At 35.7% G+C, this 19,255-nt stretch overlaps 1 protein-coding gene across 2 annotated transcripts; it reads left to right on the top strand.

The window, feature by feature from the left end:
• Positions 1-13,580: 13,580 nt before the first annotated feature.
• On the top strand, positions 13,581-19,033 carry LOC129896829 (sulfite exporter TauE/SafE family protein 2-like). 2 transcript variants are annotated; one of them, XM_055972808.1, is made up of 5 exons: positions 13,582-14,015; positions 14,333-14,752; positions 16,861-16,995; positions 17,498-17,650; positions 18,517-19,033. In XM_055972808.1, the coding sequence occupies exons 1-5, from the start codon at positions 13,662-13,664 to the stop codon at positions 18,823-18,825; spliced, it is 1,371 nt and encodes a 456-aa protein (XP_055828783.1). In that variant the 5' UTR covers positions 13,582-13,661; the 3' UTR covers positions 18,826-19,033. The 2 variants fall into 2 exon arrangements, with proteins under 2 accessions (XP_055828784.1, XP_055828783.1); XM_055972809.1 differs by lacking the exon at positions 17,498-17,650 and having other exon boundaries at positions 13,581-14,015.
• The last annotated feature ends 222 nt before the right edge of the window (positions 19,034-19,255 follow it).

Genomic DNA, 19,255 nt, shown 5'->3' on the forward strand with positions numbered 1-19,255 from the left:
CTCTGGTCTATGAAGCCTCTATAAACATCTAGAAGGTGCCAATGACAAGTCCATGGCTACCAACAAGTAAGATAAAAAAAGCAAACAAAACGGTAAAGAAAGTCTGGCATCCTCCGAAAACTAAGAGGGCTCACCAAGTAGCTGGATGTGTGTAGATCTTCAACGGTGCACCGGTTGATGATCTCTGGTACCTGTCTCTGCATCATGAAACGATGCAGGCCAAATGGCGTCAGTACGTGTAATGTACGAGTATGTAAAATGGCTAAATGAATCAACATCAGAAAAGGATCAACCAACTCGGAAATCTCAACTCATAAATAAGTAACAACTCACTCAAGAGTCCTAAGTCTAATAATAAATGGTTTAGACTGGACCAAATCACATGCCACTCAACTCAACTAACTCGGAGTACTATCAAGACCTAAATGAGAGTTTCTCTTATCCGACAACCATCACTTATGAGCCAGTGATAGTACAATAATCAGACGTTGTTGCCACGTCCGTCCATACCTTGCCAGGGCATGAACGCCTCCCTAATCATGGCTTCCATCGATTAGTCAAGTCCTATCATTTTAGGACAATAAAATGGGAAACATCTGACTTTAATGGTTCGATCTCACGGGAAGCATCCGACTTTAACGGTTCCATCCCTACCTACGCTGGCGGCGTAGTTTTTGGGGTTTGAGTATGGACTATACTCTCACCCGCTTCGGTGCTCGATACTCCTCCCATGACTCCATGCTCATAAGAATCCATCCAATCATCTCAAACAAGCCCTCACGGCAATTTCATTTAGAACCTTGCCGACTCATCAACTCTATCGTTAATTCAACTCAATAGAGTCATAATGACAAGCCTAAATTAGATATGCATTTATTACATCCCACAAACAAAACAAAACCATTCCTCTCCTCATTTGTCACCTCCTTAGGACTCATCACAACTCTAAGAATTTTAAACCAACAATTCAAGAGGAATAACACATTTAAGGAAATTGACATATTCAACATAATCACATGATTAAGGAAATCAACAAAGCATATTAACAACCCATCTCCATCAACTCATGCTAACATGAAGGTTTTAGAAATTTCTTAGCTCAACAACATCAACAGAATAAGAATCAAAGTAATCGGAGGCAAGACTCATTCAAACATAAACCTATCAAGAAACTCCATTCTTATGGACATCTAACCTCAAAGAAAGAGTAGGGAACATGGGTGGACTCAACCCATGCTTTGAGTAGCCTTACATACCTTAGAATAAATTCTTGAAGAAACCTTGTTGTTGGGTCTTCAATGGCAACTTGAAGTCTTGAAGCTCTTGGAGGCAAATCTTATTGAAGAAGGATTTGAAGAAGAAGAGAGGGGCTTCTAGGGATTTTTAGAGAGAGGGAGAGGTTGAAGAATGATCCAAAACATTCAAGGCTTGATACATATATAATTTGGGATAATTCCCAAATTACCCTTTCTCTAAATTCTGAAAAATAGGCTAAAAATGCTCTTGGCGCATCGTGCTACTGTGGCGCAAAGTCGAATAGGCTTAAAAACCTGCACATCTGATAGTGGCGCACCGCGCTAGTGACTAAACTATTGAGGTTTGTTCTTGGCGCGATAGTGGCGCGTCGCGCCCTTACAACGCCAAGCCCAAGTCTTCTGGGTTCTGGGAAAAATAGGCTTGAAAACCCTGCACACCTCATAGTGGCGCGCTGCGCTAGGGGTCAAACTACTGAGGCTTGTTCCTGGCGCGATAGTGGCGCGTCGCGCCACTGCGGCGCCAAGCCCAGATTTCCAGTAGTTGCAACCTAGGCCTGAAATTCCTATCGTGCTAGTTCGTCTTAGGATCGTCATATCTTGTGACTGCGAACTCTAAAAATTACATTCTTGGTGGCGTTGGAAAAAAGACTCGAGGAACTTTAATTTGATAGTTATGGGCCACCCATATCATTATCTTTAAAAAGATAGGGTCGTTAGAAGTCGACCCCTTATACGAACTCATCCTAAAACTTAGCCACGATGAATCTTTTGGACTTAGCTTGGTCCTAGGGGTCCTTTGTGACCCCACATTACCTCTAGCACTTTTCAATTTCTCAGGAACTCATTGTAACTCATGCGTATACTCCACAATAATAGAGTTCGACCCTATACCAATACAAGAAAGGTACAAATCTTAGGGAAAAATCTAGGGGGGTGTTACAATATCTCCCCCTTGGGATCATTCGTCCTCGAATGAAGAGTAAACCAAGAATGTAATCTAGGTAAAAATCACAATCAGAATTTAGATAATCAACCTATCAAATTTTCGATTAAATTACTATCCAAACTCAAAATGCACAAACAAATTCAAGTCAAGAAAGTAGGCATTACCTTCAATATTCTCATCGGTAGGCACGAATAGATGGGGATACTTAGACTTCATATCTTCCTCCACTTCCCATGTGGCTTCCTCAACAAACTGATTTCTCCACAGGACTTTGACTGAGGCGATCTCTTTATTCCTCAACTTGCGAATTTGGCGATCAAGAATTTGGACCGGAACCTCTTCATAGGATAAGCTATCCTTAACTCTAATACTATCAATGAGGACTACTAATGAGGGATCGCCTAAGCACTTCTTCAACATTGAATTATGAAATACTGGATGAATAGATACTAGCTCCGAGGGTAACTCCAACTCATAGGTGACACTCTCAATCCACCTCGTAATCTGGTAATGACCAATATATCAAGGACTAAGCTTCTCCTTTCTTCCAAACCTCATGACGCCCTTCATGGGTGACACTTTCAAGTATACCCAATCACCTACCTCAAACTCTAAGTCTCTTCTCCTCACATTGGTGTAAGATTTTTGGCAGCTTTGAGTTGTCTTTAGCCTATCTTGAATAACTCTCACCTTCTTCATGGCTTGGTGAACAAAATCAGGCCTGATCAACTCAACTTCACCAACTTTAAACCACCCAATTGGCGATTTACATACACCTCCTCCCATATAATGCTTCATAAGAAGCCATTTGAATGTTTGCATGATAGCTATTATTATATGCAAACTCTATGAGAGGTAAGTGATCATCCTAATTTCCTTTGAAGTCAAGCACGCATGCCCTCAACATATTCTCCAACATATGGATGGTGCGCTCTGCTTGGCCATCTGTCTGGGGATGAAAGGCCGTACTCAAGTTCACCTTGGAACCCAGTCCCTTCTGAAAGGATTTCCAAAATTGGGAAGTGAATTGAGCTCGTCTGTCTGAGATGATAGACAAGGGAACCCCATGCAATCTGACAATCTTCTGAATGTATAATTTTGCATAATCCTTTACGGTGTCAGTAGTCTTAACTGCCAAGAAGTGGGTTGATTTTGTCATTCTATCCACAATCACCCAAATCGAATCATGTTGCTTTCGGGACCTCGGTAAACCTATAATAAAGTCCATGTTGATCATCTCCCACTTCCATTCCGGAATGTCTATATTTTGAGCCAAGCCACATGGTCTTTGATGCTCAACTTTCACCTGTTGGCAATTCGGGCACTTGGAAATGAATTCCGCAATATCTCTCTTCATCCAACTCCACCAATAGATTTCCCTCAAGTCATGATACATTTTTGTAGAGCCCGAATGAATAGAGTATATGGAACTATGCGCTTCGGCCATAATTCTCTCTCAAACATCATCGACGTCAGGTACACACAACCTATTTTGGTACCTTAACACACCATCTCTCCCTTTGGTTAAAACCATCACCTCTTGTTTGTGAACAACTTCCTTCAGTTGGAGAAGGATGGGATCCTGATCTTGTTTCTTCTTTACCTCTGCCACGAGTGAGGACACAGACCTATCTTGAACATTAACTCCGCCTTGATTGTTCTCTTCAAGATGAACTCCCAATCGGGCTAATCTGTGCACCTCTCTAGCCAATTCTTTCCTCCCCTCCTTCATATGGGCAGTGCTACCCATAGACAACCTGCTAAGAGAATCAACAATAACATTAGCTTTACCTGGATGGTAGAAGATGCTCATATCATAGTCTTTGAGTAGTTTGAGCCATCTCCTTTGTCTCAGGTTGAGTTCCTTCTGGCCGAAGAAGTATTGTAAGCTCTTGTGATTAGTGAACACATCAATATGCACTCCATACAAGTAGTGGTGCCAAATTTTAAGTGCTAACACCACAGCTGCCAGTTCAAGGTCATGAGTTGGGCAGTTCCTCTCATAAACCTTAAGCTGTCTTGAAGCATAGGCTATCACCTTCCCCTTCTGCATCAACACACAGCCCAAACCAACTCTAGATGCATCGCAATATATCACAAATCCCTTTGTTCTATAAGGCAAAGTCAGGATAGAAGCGGTGGTTAACTTGGTCTTCAATTTCTGGAAGCTCTCCTCACAAGCATCGAACCATTAGAACTTAGCCTTCTTTTGGGTCAGCTTGGTCAATGATGATGATATGGATGAGAATCCTTCTACAAACCTTCGATAATAGCCGGCCAAACTCAAGAAGCTTCTTATCTCTGTTGGGGACGTGGGTCTGGACTAATTTTTCACTGTCTCAAGCTTCTGAGCATCAACCTGAATACCATCTCCAGATACAATGTGGCTTAGAAAAGTCACTAATGCAAGCCACAATTCACATTTTGAGAACTTTGCATACAATACTTGGTCTTTCAAGGTTTGTAAGACGACTCTAAGATGATGGGCGTGCTCCTCTTCATTCTTGGAGTAGACCAAAATATCATCTATGAATACAATCACAAACATATCAAGATATGGTTTAAATACTCGGTTCATGAGATCCATAAAAGTTGCGGGGGCATTAGTCAACCCGAAGGACATCACCAAGAATTCAAAGTGGCCATAGCGGGTCCGAAAAGCTGTCTTTGGGATATCACACTCCCTCACCTTCAACTGATGGTAGCCCGATCTTAGGTCTATCTTTGAGAAGCAAGTGGCACCCTGAAGCTGATCAAATAAGTCGTCTATTCTGGGAGAGGGTATTTGTTCTTTATGGTGACCTTGTTCAGCTGCTTGTAGTCAATACAGATTCTAAAGGACCCATTTTTCTTTCGCACAAATAGGATCGGAGCGCCCCATGGTGATACACTCGGCCTAATGAATCCTTTATCTAATAAATCCTTCAATTGTTCTTTCAACTCTTTCAACTCAGCTGGAGCCATTCTATATGGAAGAATTGAGATAAGCTGGGTATCAAGAATAACATCAATCCCAAAGTCGATCTCTCTATCAATAGGGACTCCAGGCAGATCTTCAAGAAAGACATCAGGAAACTCATTGACAATCAGAACCGATTCAAGGGATGGAGACTCAATACTGTCATCTTTCACTCAGACAAGGTGATAAATACACCCTTTTGAGATTAGCTTTCTGGCCCTAAGGTAGGAAATAAACTTACCCTTAGGCACGACAGGACTATCCTTCCACTCTATGACAGCCTCATTTGGGAATTTGAACTTGACAATCTGAGTTCTACAATTGATAGAGGCATAACAGACATAAAGCCAGTCCATGCCGAGGATCACATCGAAATAAACCATGTCCAACTCAACCAAGTCAGCAAAGGTATCCTTATGATGAATTGACACAGTGCAATCTCTAAAGACTTTCTCAGCTACAACAGAATTACCGATAGGAATAGCTACGCAAAAAGGCTTACGAAGACATTTGGGAATTTTATTGAATTTACTAGCCACGTAAGGAGTCACAAAAGATAGGGTGGCACCCGAATCCATCAAAACATAGCAGTCAAGAGAAGAGACTCGAATCATACTCGTCACGATGTTTGAAGAGTTCTCTTGATCTTGGCGACTACCCATAGCATATAGACGGTTCGTACCTCCAATCGTACCTGAAGTAGTGCCCCTCTAATTACCTCTAGCCGATGGTGTGGTGGAAGGATACTGAGTTCTGTTTCCCCCTATTGGACACTCCCTCTGAAAATGGTCTATTTGGCCGCATTTATAACAACCAGCCCTTCCCGCTCTGCACTCTCCCAAGTGGAGCCTACCGTACTTGCCGCATGGTGGCTTCCCTCTCGAACATTGACCCTCGCTATCTTGGGATTAAGAACCCTGGGGTCTGACATTCTGATGACTCTGTCTCTGTCGATCATACCTGGGCTGCGGCATAGGTGCACTTGCGGTCGATGAGGCATAGCTGGAAGGCCTCTTCTGGAAAAAGGACCTGTTGCTCTTGTTCTGCCTGACTCTGTCTCTGTCGATCATACCTGGGCTGCGGCATAGGTGCACTTGCGGTCGATGAGGCATAGCCGGAAGGCCTCTTCTGGAAAAAGGACCTGTTGCTCTTGTTCTGCCTCTGCTCATTCTCATGTCCCGCTGATTTTGCCTTCTTGCTTAGATGCTCCTCCCTGTCTTTCCTCTTTTCATCCTCCACCTGCTGAGCATACACCATCAATCTTGAAGTATCCATGTCGGAGATTAACAATGCTGCTTTGCACTCCCTCTTCACATGTCTCCCCAATTCGAAGACGAACTTTCTCATCTTCGACCTCATATCTAGGATTATTTCTGGAGCATACCTGGACAGTTGGATGAACTTCAGGCTATACTCATTAACAGTCATGCCTTCCTATTTTAGATTCACAAACTCCTCCACTTTTTCTTCCCTCAATTCTCGGGGAAAGAAGTGGTCGAGAAAGGCTTCCTCAAATTCATTCCACACAGCAGGTTCAGCATTCTCACCCCTACCTTGTTCCCATTGGTTATACCAGATGTTTGCCATATCCTTGAAATGGTAAGACACCAATTTAACCCCCTCGATCTCCATAGCATGCATAGTTTTCAGGATCTTCCACATCTCATTAATAAAATTTTGGGGATCTTCATCAACCTTAGACCCCGTGAATGCCGGCGGATTCATTCGCAGAAAATCTCTAATTTTGGTGGAAGCCGATGGCTCTTAGGAATTAGAGCTAAGAGTTGCGAGCTCTGGTTACTATTTTGGGCAGCCACTAACTGAGTGAGCATAGAAATCGCCCCTCGAAATTCTGCCTCTGAAGTGGGTGCAGGCGGAGTAGCAGGCACTTGAGGTGCCTCCGCATATCTTGCGGGTCGGCCTCTAACCCTCGATGGGCGTACCTCTAACTGGGGCATCTCCGCATTATCAGTGTTCCTTTGGCTAGCAGTACATTTGGGAGGCATTGTCTGCAAACGTATAAATGCACGAATTAGAAAGGGGGTTTCATAGAGTTTAACTCTATCGCACGAACTCAGAGTATGAAAGAAGTGAAACAATTTCTAATGTCTCATAGCCTCCTAATTATAAGTGTGGTGCACAACACACCCATAAGCAAGACTCTACTAGATACTGCTTCATAGACTCCCTAGGACTCTTGAACTCTGGGCTCTGATACCATATTTGTCACCCCCGGGAGGGTACCCTAGGCGCGACCGGCACTCGAAAGCCATTTCTGGCCTTCAAGCGAACCACCTGGTCCAGTCACACTTTTATTCAATCGCATTCACTCAGTGGAGGACTCAATCATAAGCACACTATTCATATTATAAGGGCCGAAGGCCAAACACTATCAACTCATTCAAAACAAGTATAATAACAGCTATTCGATATAAAAGTCCAACCTCCCCGCACTCTGGTCTATAAAACCTCTATAAACATCTAGGAGGTGCCAATGACAAGCCCATGGCTACCAACGAGCAAGATAAAGAAAGCAAACAAAATGGTAAAGAAAGTCTGTCATCCTCCGTAAACTAGGAGGGCTCACCAAGTAGCTGGATGTGTGTAGATCTTCAATGGTGCGCCGGTTGATGATCTCTGGTACCTGTCTCTGCATCATAAAATGATGCAGTCAAATGGCGTCAATACGTGGAATGTATGAGTATGTAAAATGGCTAAATAAATCAACATCAGAAAAGGATCAACCAACTCGGAAATCTCAACTCATAAATAAGTAACAACTCACTTAAGCATCCTAAGTCTAACAAGAAATGGTTTAGACGGGACAAAATCACATGCCACTCAACTCAACTGACTCGGAGTACTATCAAGACCTAAATGAGAGTTTCTCTTATCCGACAACCATCACTTATGAGCCAGTGATAGTACAACAATAAAACGTTATTGCCACATCCGTCCATACCTTGCCAGGTCATGAACGCCTCCCTAATCATGGCTTCCATCGATTAGTCAAGTCCTATCATTTCAGGACAATAAAATGGGAAACATCTGACTTTAACGGTTCGATCCCACGGGAAGCATCCGACTTTAACGGTTCCATCCCTACCTACGCTGGCGGTGTAGTTTCTGGGGTTCGAGTATGGACTATACTCTTACCCGCTTCGGTGCTCGATACTCCTTCCATGACTCCATGCTCATAAGACTCCATCCAATCTTCTCAAACAAGACCTCACGGCTAGTTTCATTTTGAACCTTGCCGACTCATCAACTTTATCCTCAATTCAACTCAATCGAGTCATAATGGCAAGTCTTATTTAGGACCTTGTCCACTCGTCAATTCTATCCTCTAATCAACTCAATCAAGCCTAAATTAGATATGCATTTATAACATCCCACAAACATAACAAACCATTCCTCTCCTCATTTGTCACCTCCTTAGGACTCATCACAACTCTAAGAATTTTAAACCAACAATTCAAGAGGAGTAACACATTTAAGCAAATTGACATATTCAACATAATCACATGATTAAGGAAATCAACAAAGTATATTAACAACCCATTTGCATTAACTCATGCTAACATGAAGGTTTTAGAAATTTCTTAGCTCAACAACATCAACACAATAAGAATCAAAGTAATCGGAGGCAAGACTCATTCAAACATAAACCTATCAAGAAACTCCATTCTTATAGACATCCAACCTCAAAGAAAGAGTAGGGAACATGGGTGGACTCAACCCATGCTTTGAGTAGCCTTACATACCTTAGAATAGATTCTTGAAGAAACCTTGTTGTTGGGTCTTCAATGGCAACTTGAAGTCTTGAAGCTCTTGGAGACAAATCTTGTTGAAGAAGGATTTGAAGAAAAAGACAGGGGCTTCTAGGGCTTTTTAGAGAGAGGGAGAGGCTGAAAAATGATCCAAAACGTTCAAGGCTTGATACATATATAATTTGGGACAATTCCCAAATTGCCCTTTCTCCAAATTCTGAAAAATAGGCTAATAATGCTCTTGGCGCGATAGTGGCGCGTCGCGCCACTGCGGTGCCAAGTCGAATAGGCTTAAAATCTTGCACATCTGATAGTGACGCGCCGCGCCAGGGACTAAACTACTGAGGCTTGTTCCTGGCGCGATAGTGGCGCGTCGCGCCCTTACAGCGCCAAGCCCAAGTCTTCTGGGTTCTGGGAAAAATAGGCTTGAAAACCCTGCACACCTCGTAGTGGCGCGCCGCGCCAGGGGCCAAACTACTGAGGCTTGTTCCTGGCGCAATAGTGGCGCGTCGCGCCACTGCGGCGCCAAGCCCAGATTTCCAGCAGTTGTAACCCAGGCCTGAAATTCCTGCCGTGCTAGTTCGTCTTAGGATCGTCATATTGTTTGACTCCGAACTCCAAAAATTACATTTTTAGTGGCGTTGGAAAGAAGACTCGACGACCTTTAATTTGATAGGTCGTGGGCCACCCAGATCATCATCTTTCAAAAGATAGGGTCGTTAGAAGTTGACTCCTTATACGAACTCATCCTAAAACTTAAGCCACGATGAATCTTTTGGACTTAGCTTGGTCCTAGGGGTCCTTTGTGACCCCACATTACCTCCAGCACTTTTCAATTTCTCACGGACTCATCATAACTCATGCGTATACTCCACAATAATAGAGTTCGACCCTATACTAATACAAGAAAGGTCCGAATCTTTGAGAAAATTTTGGGGGGGGGGGGGTGTTACAAGTAGTTTGAAGCCAAACTCATGAAATAAGGTTAAAATAGACTTAGAAGCCTCTCATGGCTTTATTGTTACCCAAAGACAGATGAATCTTTATGATTATCTAAAAGAAAAATATCAAGCTTGATTTTCAATAACTAAAAATACTTGATGTAAAACAAAGGTTTGATGTTTCTATTAAAAGTAGGGGTGTTTATGGTTCGGTTTGGGTCGGTTATTGATTAAAATTATAATCAAGCCAATTTAATCAGTTTTTAAATGTCTAAAATCATAACCAAATCAAGTAAAATAATAACCATCGGTTTGGTTATTGTCGGTTTGGTTCGGTTTTTCAATTTATGACTAGCCGAGACAATTCAAATATTCTCTCTCCACATTCTTCAAATTTCTTATGAAGCTGTTTTTTCCTCATGGCCTACAAGGGCGAACTTTGCTGCATATTGAGGGAAAGACATGCTGATGACAAATCAAGTGGACCAAGTTTGCAACGCAGTTTAGATTTAAAAGAACAAGTCAAACAGAGGTTCCAAAATATAAACAACTTTGTCCATTAAAATGAAAAAATTACATATTTAAACTAAACTAACTAGAGAATCCATAATATAATCAATTTTATCTTTAATTAAATTATGAAAATTAATAATTAAAAGGTATAAATATCTTTAATTATTTATGTAAAGCTATATACCAAATATTATCAAATTTTCAAATTTAAAACCAAACTAAACGTCGGTTTTTTTATTCGATTTTATTAAATTTTCGATTTGGTTTCGATTTTAACCAAAATTATGAATAACCCTAATTAAAAATAAGATCTCTTGTATTTGAATATAAGTTAATATTACTATGGCTGCTGGGATTCGAGACCGGGTCTCCACATCACAACGTGAAATTCTCACCACTAAACTACAGCCACTTTGTTGCTTGAGAATGTCAAATAATATTTAAATATTAAATAGGAATCACAGCAAAAAAATCCAATACATCAATTCAAATTTTAAGGCTCAATTTATGTGACGGTTTTATTAGGCAATGAGGTTTAATAAAAAAGAAAAGAATATTTTTGAAATTTGTGGTCTAATTATTTGTTTTTTCCATCGTTTCTTTTTTTTTTTTAATTTGGGATTGATGCATTTGAGCCAACTTTTTTTTGGAAACAACCTCTCTATCTTCATGAGGTAGTGATAACGTCTACGTACATTCTATCTTCCGTAGATCCTACTTTGTGGTATTTCATTGGATATGTTGTTATTGTACAATCATAAATATTTGTGTGATTATAAATTATTTCTTTTAAATAAATAATTTTTACCCATACTATATACGCTCTTTGTTTCTTTTTACTTGTTATAATTCGCTTCACAAGAGTTAATTTGATTAATTATTGGAGCTAAATTAAACTAAAATAACTCAATATTTAAAATTAAAATTTAGATGTTTATATAAAAATACTGTAAGTTGTTATCTTTTTCATATTAATACGATGAAAAAATTATTTTAAAATATTAATTAAAAATTTATATAGATTGACTTTCGAAAAATGAAATATGACTGAATAAAAATCGAGGGATGTAGTATAACTAAGTGTGCTCAATCATGCAGGTAAATGCGCACCAAGAATGAAGTGACAAAGACCAATCCTTTTAAAGCCTTTATCTCATTTTCTTCCTTTTCATCCTCCCCACTATGGAGATTTGGAAATATACCAATTATTGGACTCATGTGACCTAGTAGTATCTTCATATATAATAAAAAGAGATAATGGTAAAAATATATTAGAATTATTATTTTTTAACGAGTTTTATGTTTTAGCTATATATTAGTTTTTTTGTGTGAGCGTGTGGGGCGGTTAGAAAATGACACTCTAACTAACTGGATTGTTTATTTTATTTTTGATTATTTCATAAATTTAATTTTTATCTCAGTAATATAATTTGATCAACATGTCATTTACGTGTATAACATATGATCCTCTCTTTATTTTTTTGGGCCGGGGAGCAAAGGTAACAACTTATTTTAGATCAAATATTTATACCAAATTTATATATATTTGTTGTAAATTAATAACATGACAAGTATTCACGAAAAATAACAAAGAGAAGAAAACAAAAATAATTGGATTCACTATGGATGAGGTAGGAATTTTGAAAAGTGCAAGTTTTTACTTAGACGGAGTTAAAATTTTAGTTAAGAGTTTGGACAAAACTCAAGTAATTTTAGTAAAAATTCTATTTCGTTATATAACAATTAACAAAATTCCCCTATATAAATATAGTTATCCAATTAAATATCTTAAACAAAGCCACAAGGTATTTTATACTATATGTTATTTTTCTATACCCTTTCCCCACAAACCAAATTGTCCCTTGGTTTGTACGAATATATATATATCATGACTTTACTAAACAATTAATTCAAGAAAATATTTATGATTGGTTCAATGTCTTACCAAGTTCTTCTCAATTATTAAGCTTTTATATTTGCATTTTTTAAAGACTTGCTGTCGGCATCAAGATAATGTTACATAAAGTATTAGCATTAATTTGCCCATTTGACACCTTCTTCACTATTACCCGTCCCATATTAAATGAACACTTCCAATTTTACATGGTGATTAAGAAATCAGTAATATATTAATAGACTTTACCATTTTGCTCTTTGTTTATATTAATGCAATACGCATAGAGTATAGAAATAGCTAGTATTGGACATTGTTTACATTCAAAAGACCATATTGATTGTAGGGGTAAAGTAGGAAAAAAATAATTAATTCTATTTTAATTTAAAAAGTAATCAAGTAATATGAGACAAATATTTTTAATAAAATGTCCATCTAATATGAAACGGAGGGAAGCATTACATTGAAGCTGACAATGGTTGAAAGATATATCTATCTGAATATTGTTAAAAAGCAAACATGCTTGGATGTTGACATGTACCTTGGTTGAAAGCAGGGGTGAGCGGGTCGAATTGAATTTGAACTAATTAAAATAAATTAAGTCCGTAAATGAGCAGGTCATTAGATGGGATGGATCAAGATATATAGGTTAAACAATAGGTCATTAATCTATCGTTAAATTATTAGTAGCTAAAATAGATTCTTGATATTCAATCGCTAAATAAAATTAATCAGCAACAAATTTGGTTGTTTAACTATAATATTTATCTGTGGTTAGTCCCTTTTTTAAGTAGTTCAAGTCTCATGTTTACAAAAACAACATATCAGTATACCTAATCCCACAAATAAGGTCCATGGAGGATGGTGTTTACGCAACATAGTTTACCTTTACCTTGAAAAAATAGAGAGATTGTTTCTGATAAATTCTCGACGCAAGTACAACATATTAACATCAACTCATCAAGTATAGAAAGAAAAGTCCCATATTTTAAAAAAATATTTTTGTTGATAATCCATGGATAAATAGAATTACTAAAGAAATTTTGTTGTTTAACTATAAAATTTAAATATTGTTAAACCCTTTTGTCACTAGTGCTTAGGAAGTCCCATATTTACAACAATATAATAATAACAACAACATCAGTTTAATCTCATAAATGAATCTAGAAAAACTGATGTATACATAGATTTTATCTCTATCTTGTAAAGGTAGAGAGGTTGTTTTCTATAGATGCTCAACTCAAATACAACATATCAACATCAAGTATTGAAAGAAAAGTTCCATATTTTAAAACATATTTTTCTCTTCCTCTCCCTCCACATGTCATCTAGTGTATATATGTCCTCTCCAAAATCACATTGTATTCTATAGTTTCAAGAAAATGAATATTCACAAAACCTACCTACAATGTTTGTTCTTCCTTATCATTCTAACCACTTGTGGATTTTCCTTAGCAAAACAAACAAACCCCACCTCAAAAAAACTCAATTTTGGTCAATTCTTGAATTCAATCTATGAATGGAGAATTAAACAACAACAACAACCAAAATTTGGAGATTCCAATAATAATAATCTGAAAATTGGAGCCCCTACTGTGTTGGCTGGAATTTTTTGTTTTATTGCAGCTTCCATTTCTAGTGCTGGTGGAATTGGAGGTGGTGGATTATATGTACCAATTTTAATCATTGTTGCTGGTGTTGACCTCAAACCAGCCTCAAGTTTCTCTGCTTTTATGGTAATATTTTGAAGTGTATGATTATCTTATTTAAAAGTTTGATTTGTTTAAAAGAGCACAATTTTATTTACTTAATTATACTATATCTCAATACATTCACTTGTGGCCCTGATTCCTTTTCAAAAGTCAAACACGTCAAAATGTTCTTTCTTCTCTACTTATTTGTAGTAATGAAATTTGAACTAGCTCATTTATAACCTGTTCTACAATATCATGTTAAAGTGTATTATTATCTCAAGTAAAATTTGAAGTTGTTAAAGTCTTAAAGATATGTTATATTTTTAATTTATTTAATCATATATATTATGTCTCGACAGGTAACCGGAGGCTCGATAGCCAATGTTGTTTGCAGCATATTCTTACCAAGTCCCAAACATGGTGGGAAAATTTTGGTTGATTTTGATATAGCTTTGCTCTCACAACCATGTATTCTATTGGGAGTTAGTATTGGAGTAATTTGCAATCTTGTTTTCCCAGAATGGCTCATCACTATTCTATTTGCAATATTTCTTGCTTGGTGCACTTTCAAGACATTTAAATCAGGAATTTATTATTGGAAAATTGAATCTGAAGAAGTTATGAGGAGAAAAGGGAATTTTGAGGAAATTGAAGGGCCTTTATTGGAAAAAGAAGAAAATGGAATAAAAAATATTCCATGGATGAAAATGGGAGTATTAGTGATGATTTGGTTTTCTTTTTTTGTCCTTTATCTTCTTCGTGGAAATCGATATGGACAAGTATGTTTCCTTTCTCATTATCTTTTTTAACGTAATTGATTAAGTTGTTATCATGTGATCATAAAATCATGAGTTTTACGTTGTGGAAAAAGTTTTTTATAAAAATATAGAATAAGACTCTTGTGATCTTCATGAATTACGCGTATGTTAGAAATTTAATACACCGTATTACCTGAAAAAATATGAAATTATTTCATTCTTTGTTTAGTTATGAATATCAACTAATCTCGTGGTTATTTTATTTAATATTTTATATTAAAATAGTAAAATTAATTATCTGATATAAAAGATGAGATAGTTAATCTTGTGAGCTATTTTAACCCATGGGATATTGATCCTGTTTATTCCATCCTCAACTAGTCTTGCAGTTATTTTATTCAGTATTTTATACTAAAATGATGAAATTGATAATCTCCATATAAAAGATGAGAAAATTAATTTCGTGAGATATTTTAACCCGTGGGATATTGATGCTGTCTATTCCATCATACGTACTAATCAAACGATTTAGTGGAGCTTGAATTCTACAATGGGTTATTACAATTATTATTGATTCAATGAGATGAATAATATATTAATTAGGGGAAAAAGTCTGATATATTTCTCAATTTTATTGTTTAGAGTTGATGTAACATTCGTTTTAAAAGTGGTTCATATATATCATTACTGTTACATAAATGACGCACATATAACATTTTCCTCTAATGAAAATGAAAAATTAATTTTAAAACTTTTTCAAAAAGTTTTTTATTTAAAAAATACTTCATAGAGGGGTATATTTGATCCCTCTCACACATTTTTTTGACTTTTTTAATCAATGACTAATTTAAATTTATTATTTTAATGGTCAAATTCATTTTTCTTACTACTTTTTTTTTTGTAAAATTTATTATACATGCTCTATTTTTTTTTTACAGATACAAAAACAAAATTACAATATAGCAGTAAAAATATTAGTTTTAGATTACAATATAGACGTAAAAAAATAGTTTAAAGTTTTTGTTACTTTTTTCTCTTTTTCCATTCACACTATTTTTTTATTTTTCTTATTTTTACACCAAGAATTAAAAAAATGAAATAAGAATAAAAAACTCAAATAATGATAATTAAAGAAGTCAAAAATAATTCATGTGCGAAAAAAATTAAATATACCTCTAAATTTTGCTAGAAAAAACCCATGTATGGGTATATTATTTTATTTTATTTTTTTACTTTCTCAAATAAAATATACGCCTACATGATTTTTTTTAAAAAAATTAAAAATCAAAAAAAATAATTCTTTCATTCCCTTAAGATGAAAAGGGTATATCTGAGTCACTTTTGTAACGGTGGATCGTGGGGTATATGTGAGCCATTTTTGTAATGGTGATGATATATGTGAGTCATTTGTATTACAATAAAAATATATATGAACCATTTTCATAAAAAGGGATATATCAATTCTAAATAGCAAAGTTAAAGAAGCATAAAGACCTTTTCCTGTTAACTATAATCATTGATCAAGCAAGAGAAATTTATGAACAAATAAATGTTATGTATGTGTGTAATTAGTTTGATGTGAAATTAATGATCTAAACATAGATTTTAATAAACTTATTCAACGAAATTCATATTTTATTTTATTTGTTTACAAATTATGGATAAGTATGGATCCTTTCTCTGTCTTTAATTGCTTTTTTACTTTAATATTTTCACTTTTCTTTTAAGTGATTTGGGCACTTCATACTACTTAGTGAGTCATGTGATCTTATATCGATACTCGAGTGAGTTTGGTGAAAACTAAGCTGTTACATCAAATTAAATTAATTTATTATAATTAAATAATCTAATAAGATGAGATGACACATTACTTTAATAAATTATATTAATTTATTATAATGATATGATATACTAAGAAAATAGAAATTTGCTATAAAATTTATCATTGATCTATCGCAAAATACCTATAGATATACCTAGAATGATTTATTTATTTTTTATAATTTATAATTAAATAAGATTAACGATGAATTTTTCCTGATTAGCAATGAAAATTGTCGATCGTTAATTCTTATTTTTATTTATTTATTGATATTCTCTTAGTATTGCTACTGTTCAATATTGTGCAGGGCATAATTCATATGGAGGCATGTGGAGTGGTATACTGGATCATCTCATTAGTTCAATTTCCTCTAGCAATAATTTTTACATCATGGATCTTATACAAGAGACAAAATCACCAAAAGTTGCCTTCCAAGAAGCAGGTATATATTAACAAGATAATATTCTAATATTTTTGTCGTTGTTTCAATTTATGTGATATATTTTAAATCTGTACAGAATTCAATAAAAAAATAAAGATTTTTAAAACTTGCATGTAATCTTATAAAACACGCGTGATGATAAAACTTTTAATCATTAAGGGCCGTTCGGATTAAAACAAAGATTATAACTGGAATAACTTATCCCACCATCTGTATGGAATGAATTATCCCGACGATAATCCTCATTTTAGTATTGACTTTAGCTAAAACCTGCGACTAAACATGAGAAAAGTTTAATCTTATGGGATAATCCACCTAATCCCTCTAGCCAAACGATAGGTAAAGTGAGAAATGCGAAGTTAATTGTTTCAAATATACAAATGACTAATAAGGAAATATCGTCACATAAACTGAAACAGATAGAGTATATGAAGTTAACTTGCATGTGCAATTTTGTTTGATTAATTTCTTGATTAACATTTAAATTGTCTTATTTATGAAGGAAATAGCATATGAAACTAAGAATAATGGACATTCAAGAATGTTCATTTTCCCCTTAATGGCATTTCTAGCAGGAGTATTGGGTGGTGTATTTGGAATTGGTGGAGGAATGCTTATTAGTCCCCTTCTAATTCAAGTTGGAATAACACCTGAAGTAATTCTCTATTATTACTCTTCTATTTTTGTCATTTTTTTTCTATTTTGGACGCTACTTTTATTTCATATTAAGGTGTGTTTGGTCTGAAGAAAGTCATTTAAAAAAAATAAAAAAATACGAATAAGTTGTTTTTCTGGTATTTCTTACGCTTTCACAGATGACTACTTAACTTTTACTTTATTACCCTAGAGTCACTAAACTAAATGATTACTCAATTTTGCTCAAGTATTATTGAAAGCCATTAAATTAATTACTGAACTTTGCCTAAGGTATCACATAAATTCCTTAGACATTTTTTAAAATCAAAATGTCATTCAATTTTTCATAGGTTTTATATAACATATCTCTTTTGTTTCCTTCTGGTGACTTTTTGTGATACCCAAGTAAAGTTGAATGACTTTTCAGTTATAAAAAATAGTTTAGTGAGTTTCGTAATACTTAGGTAAAGTTGAGTATTTTTTGTTAGAAAGAATAATTTGTTAATTTCAGTGTAATAAAGTAAAAGTTAGTAACCATCTATGAAAGTCGGTCGGATTTACAATTTTTTTTCTAGACAATATACATAGATTATACATTGTTATACACTTAAAATAAATATGGATTACATATCCGCTAGCTACATTTAGTGTAAGTGGTTGAGTAGGCGGCTATTGAGCCAAAGGGTCTATAGGAAACAACCCCTCTATCCCACAGGGTAGAGATAAGGTGATCAGCGTACATTGTACCCTTTTCCATACTCTTCTTATAAAATTAAACAGTGTATTTGTCATTTTGTTGTTGTTGTTGTTACAGTGGACGGCTATTTAAGTTAATTCCTCTTTTATCGCTGAGGAGGACTGATATTAATATTCTTTTTTGAACAGATAACAGCAGCAACTTGTTCATTCATGGTGTTTTTCTCCTCTACCATGTCAGCTGTACAATACTTATTTCTAGGCATGGAACATGTCCATTCTGCCCTCATCTTTTCAATTGTTTGTTTAATTGCTTCACTTATTGGATTGGTTGTTGTACAAAGAGCCATTGAACATCATGGAAGAGCATCACTTATTGTTTTCTCTGTTGGAATAGTCATGGCTTTAAGTACTCTACTTATAACAAGTTTTGGAGCTGTTGATGTTTGGAGTGATTACACAAGTGGGAAGTACATGGGGTTCAAGCCACCTTGTTGAAAATAAGAAAGGGAAATATATTGAGAGTTTTGCATATTTTTGCTTTAACTAACAAATATCAATAGTTGGTAATTGGAGCATATTTTTGGTTGAATTGAAAAAGAGTATTTGGAGCTACTTTTGAGCGTGTTTTGAACATTATTTTCACTAGGAACAAGAGTGTTTAGAAATTGAAGATTTGTAAGTGTGAGAGTTGTGCTAGTTTGAAGCGTGCCCCGAGTTTTGTATATTTGTGCTCTAATTAACAAATATCAATAGTCAACTTTTAATTTGAAGAATATTTTTGATTGAATTGAAAAAAAAAAAGAGTATTTGGAGGTACTTACGAGTTTGTTTGAACATGATTTTCACTAGAAAAAAGAGTGTAGAAATTGAAGATTTGTAAATGTAAGAGTTGTGCTAGTTTGAGGTATGCTCCGAGTTTTGCATA

The sequence above is a fragment of the Solanum dulcamara genome, chromosome 7 (genome assembly GCF_947179165.1).
Source record: "Solanum dulcamara chromosome 7, daSolDulc1.2, whole genome shotgun sequence".
In the NCBI taxonomy this organism is placed as follows: domain Eukaryota; kingdom Viridiplantae; phylum Streptophyta; class Magnoliopsida; order Solanales; family Solanaceae; genus Solanum; species Solanum dulcamara.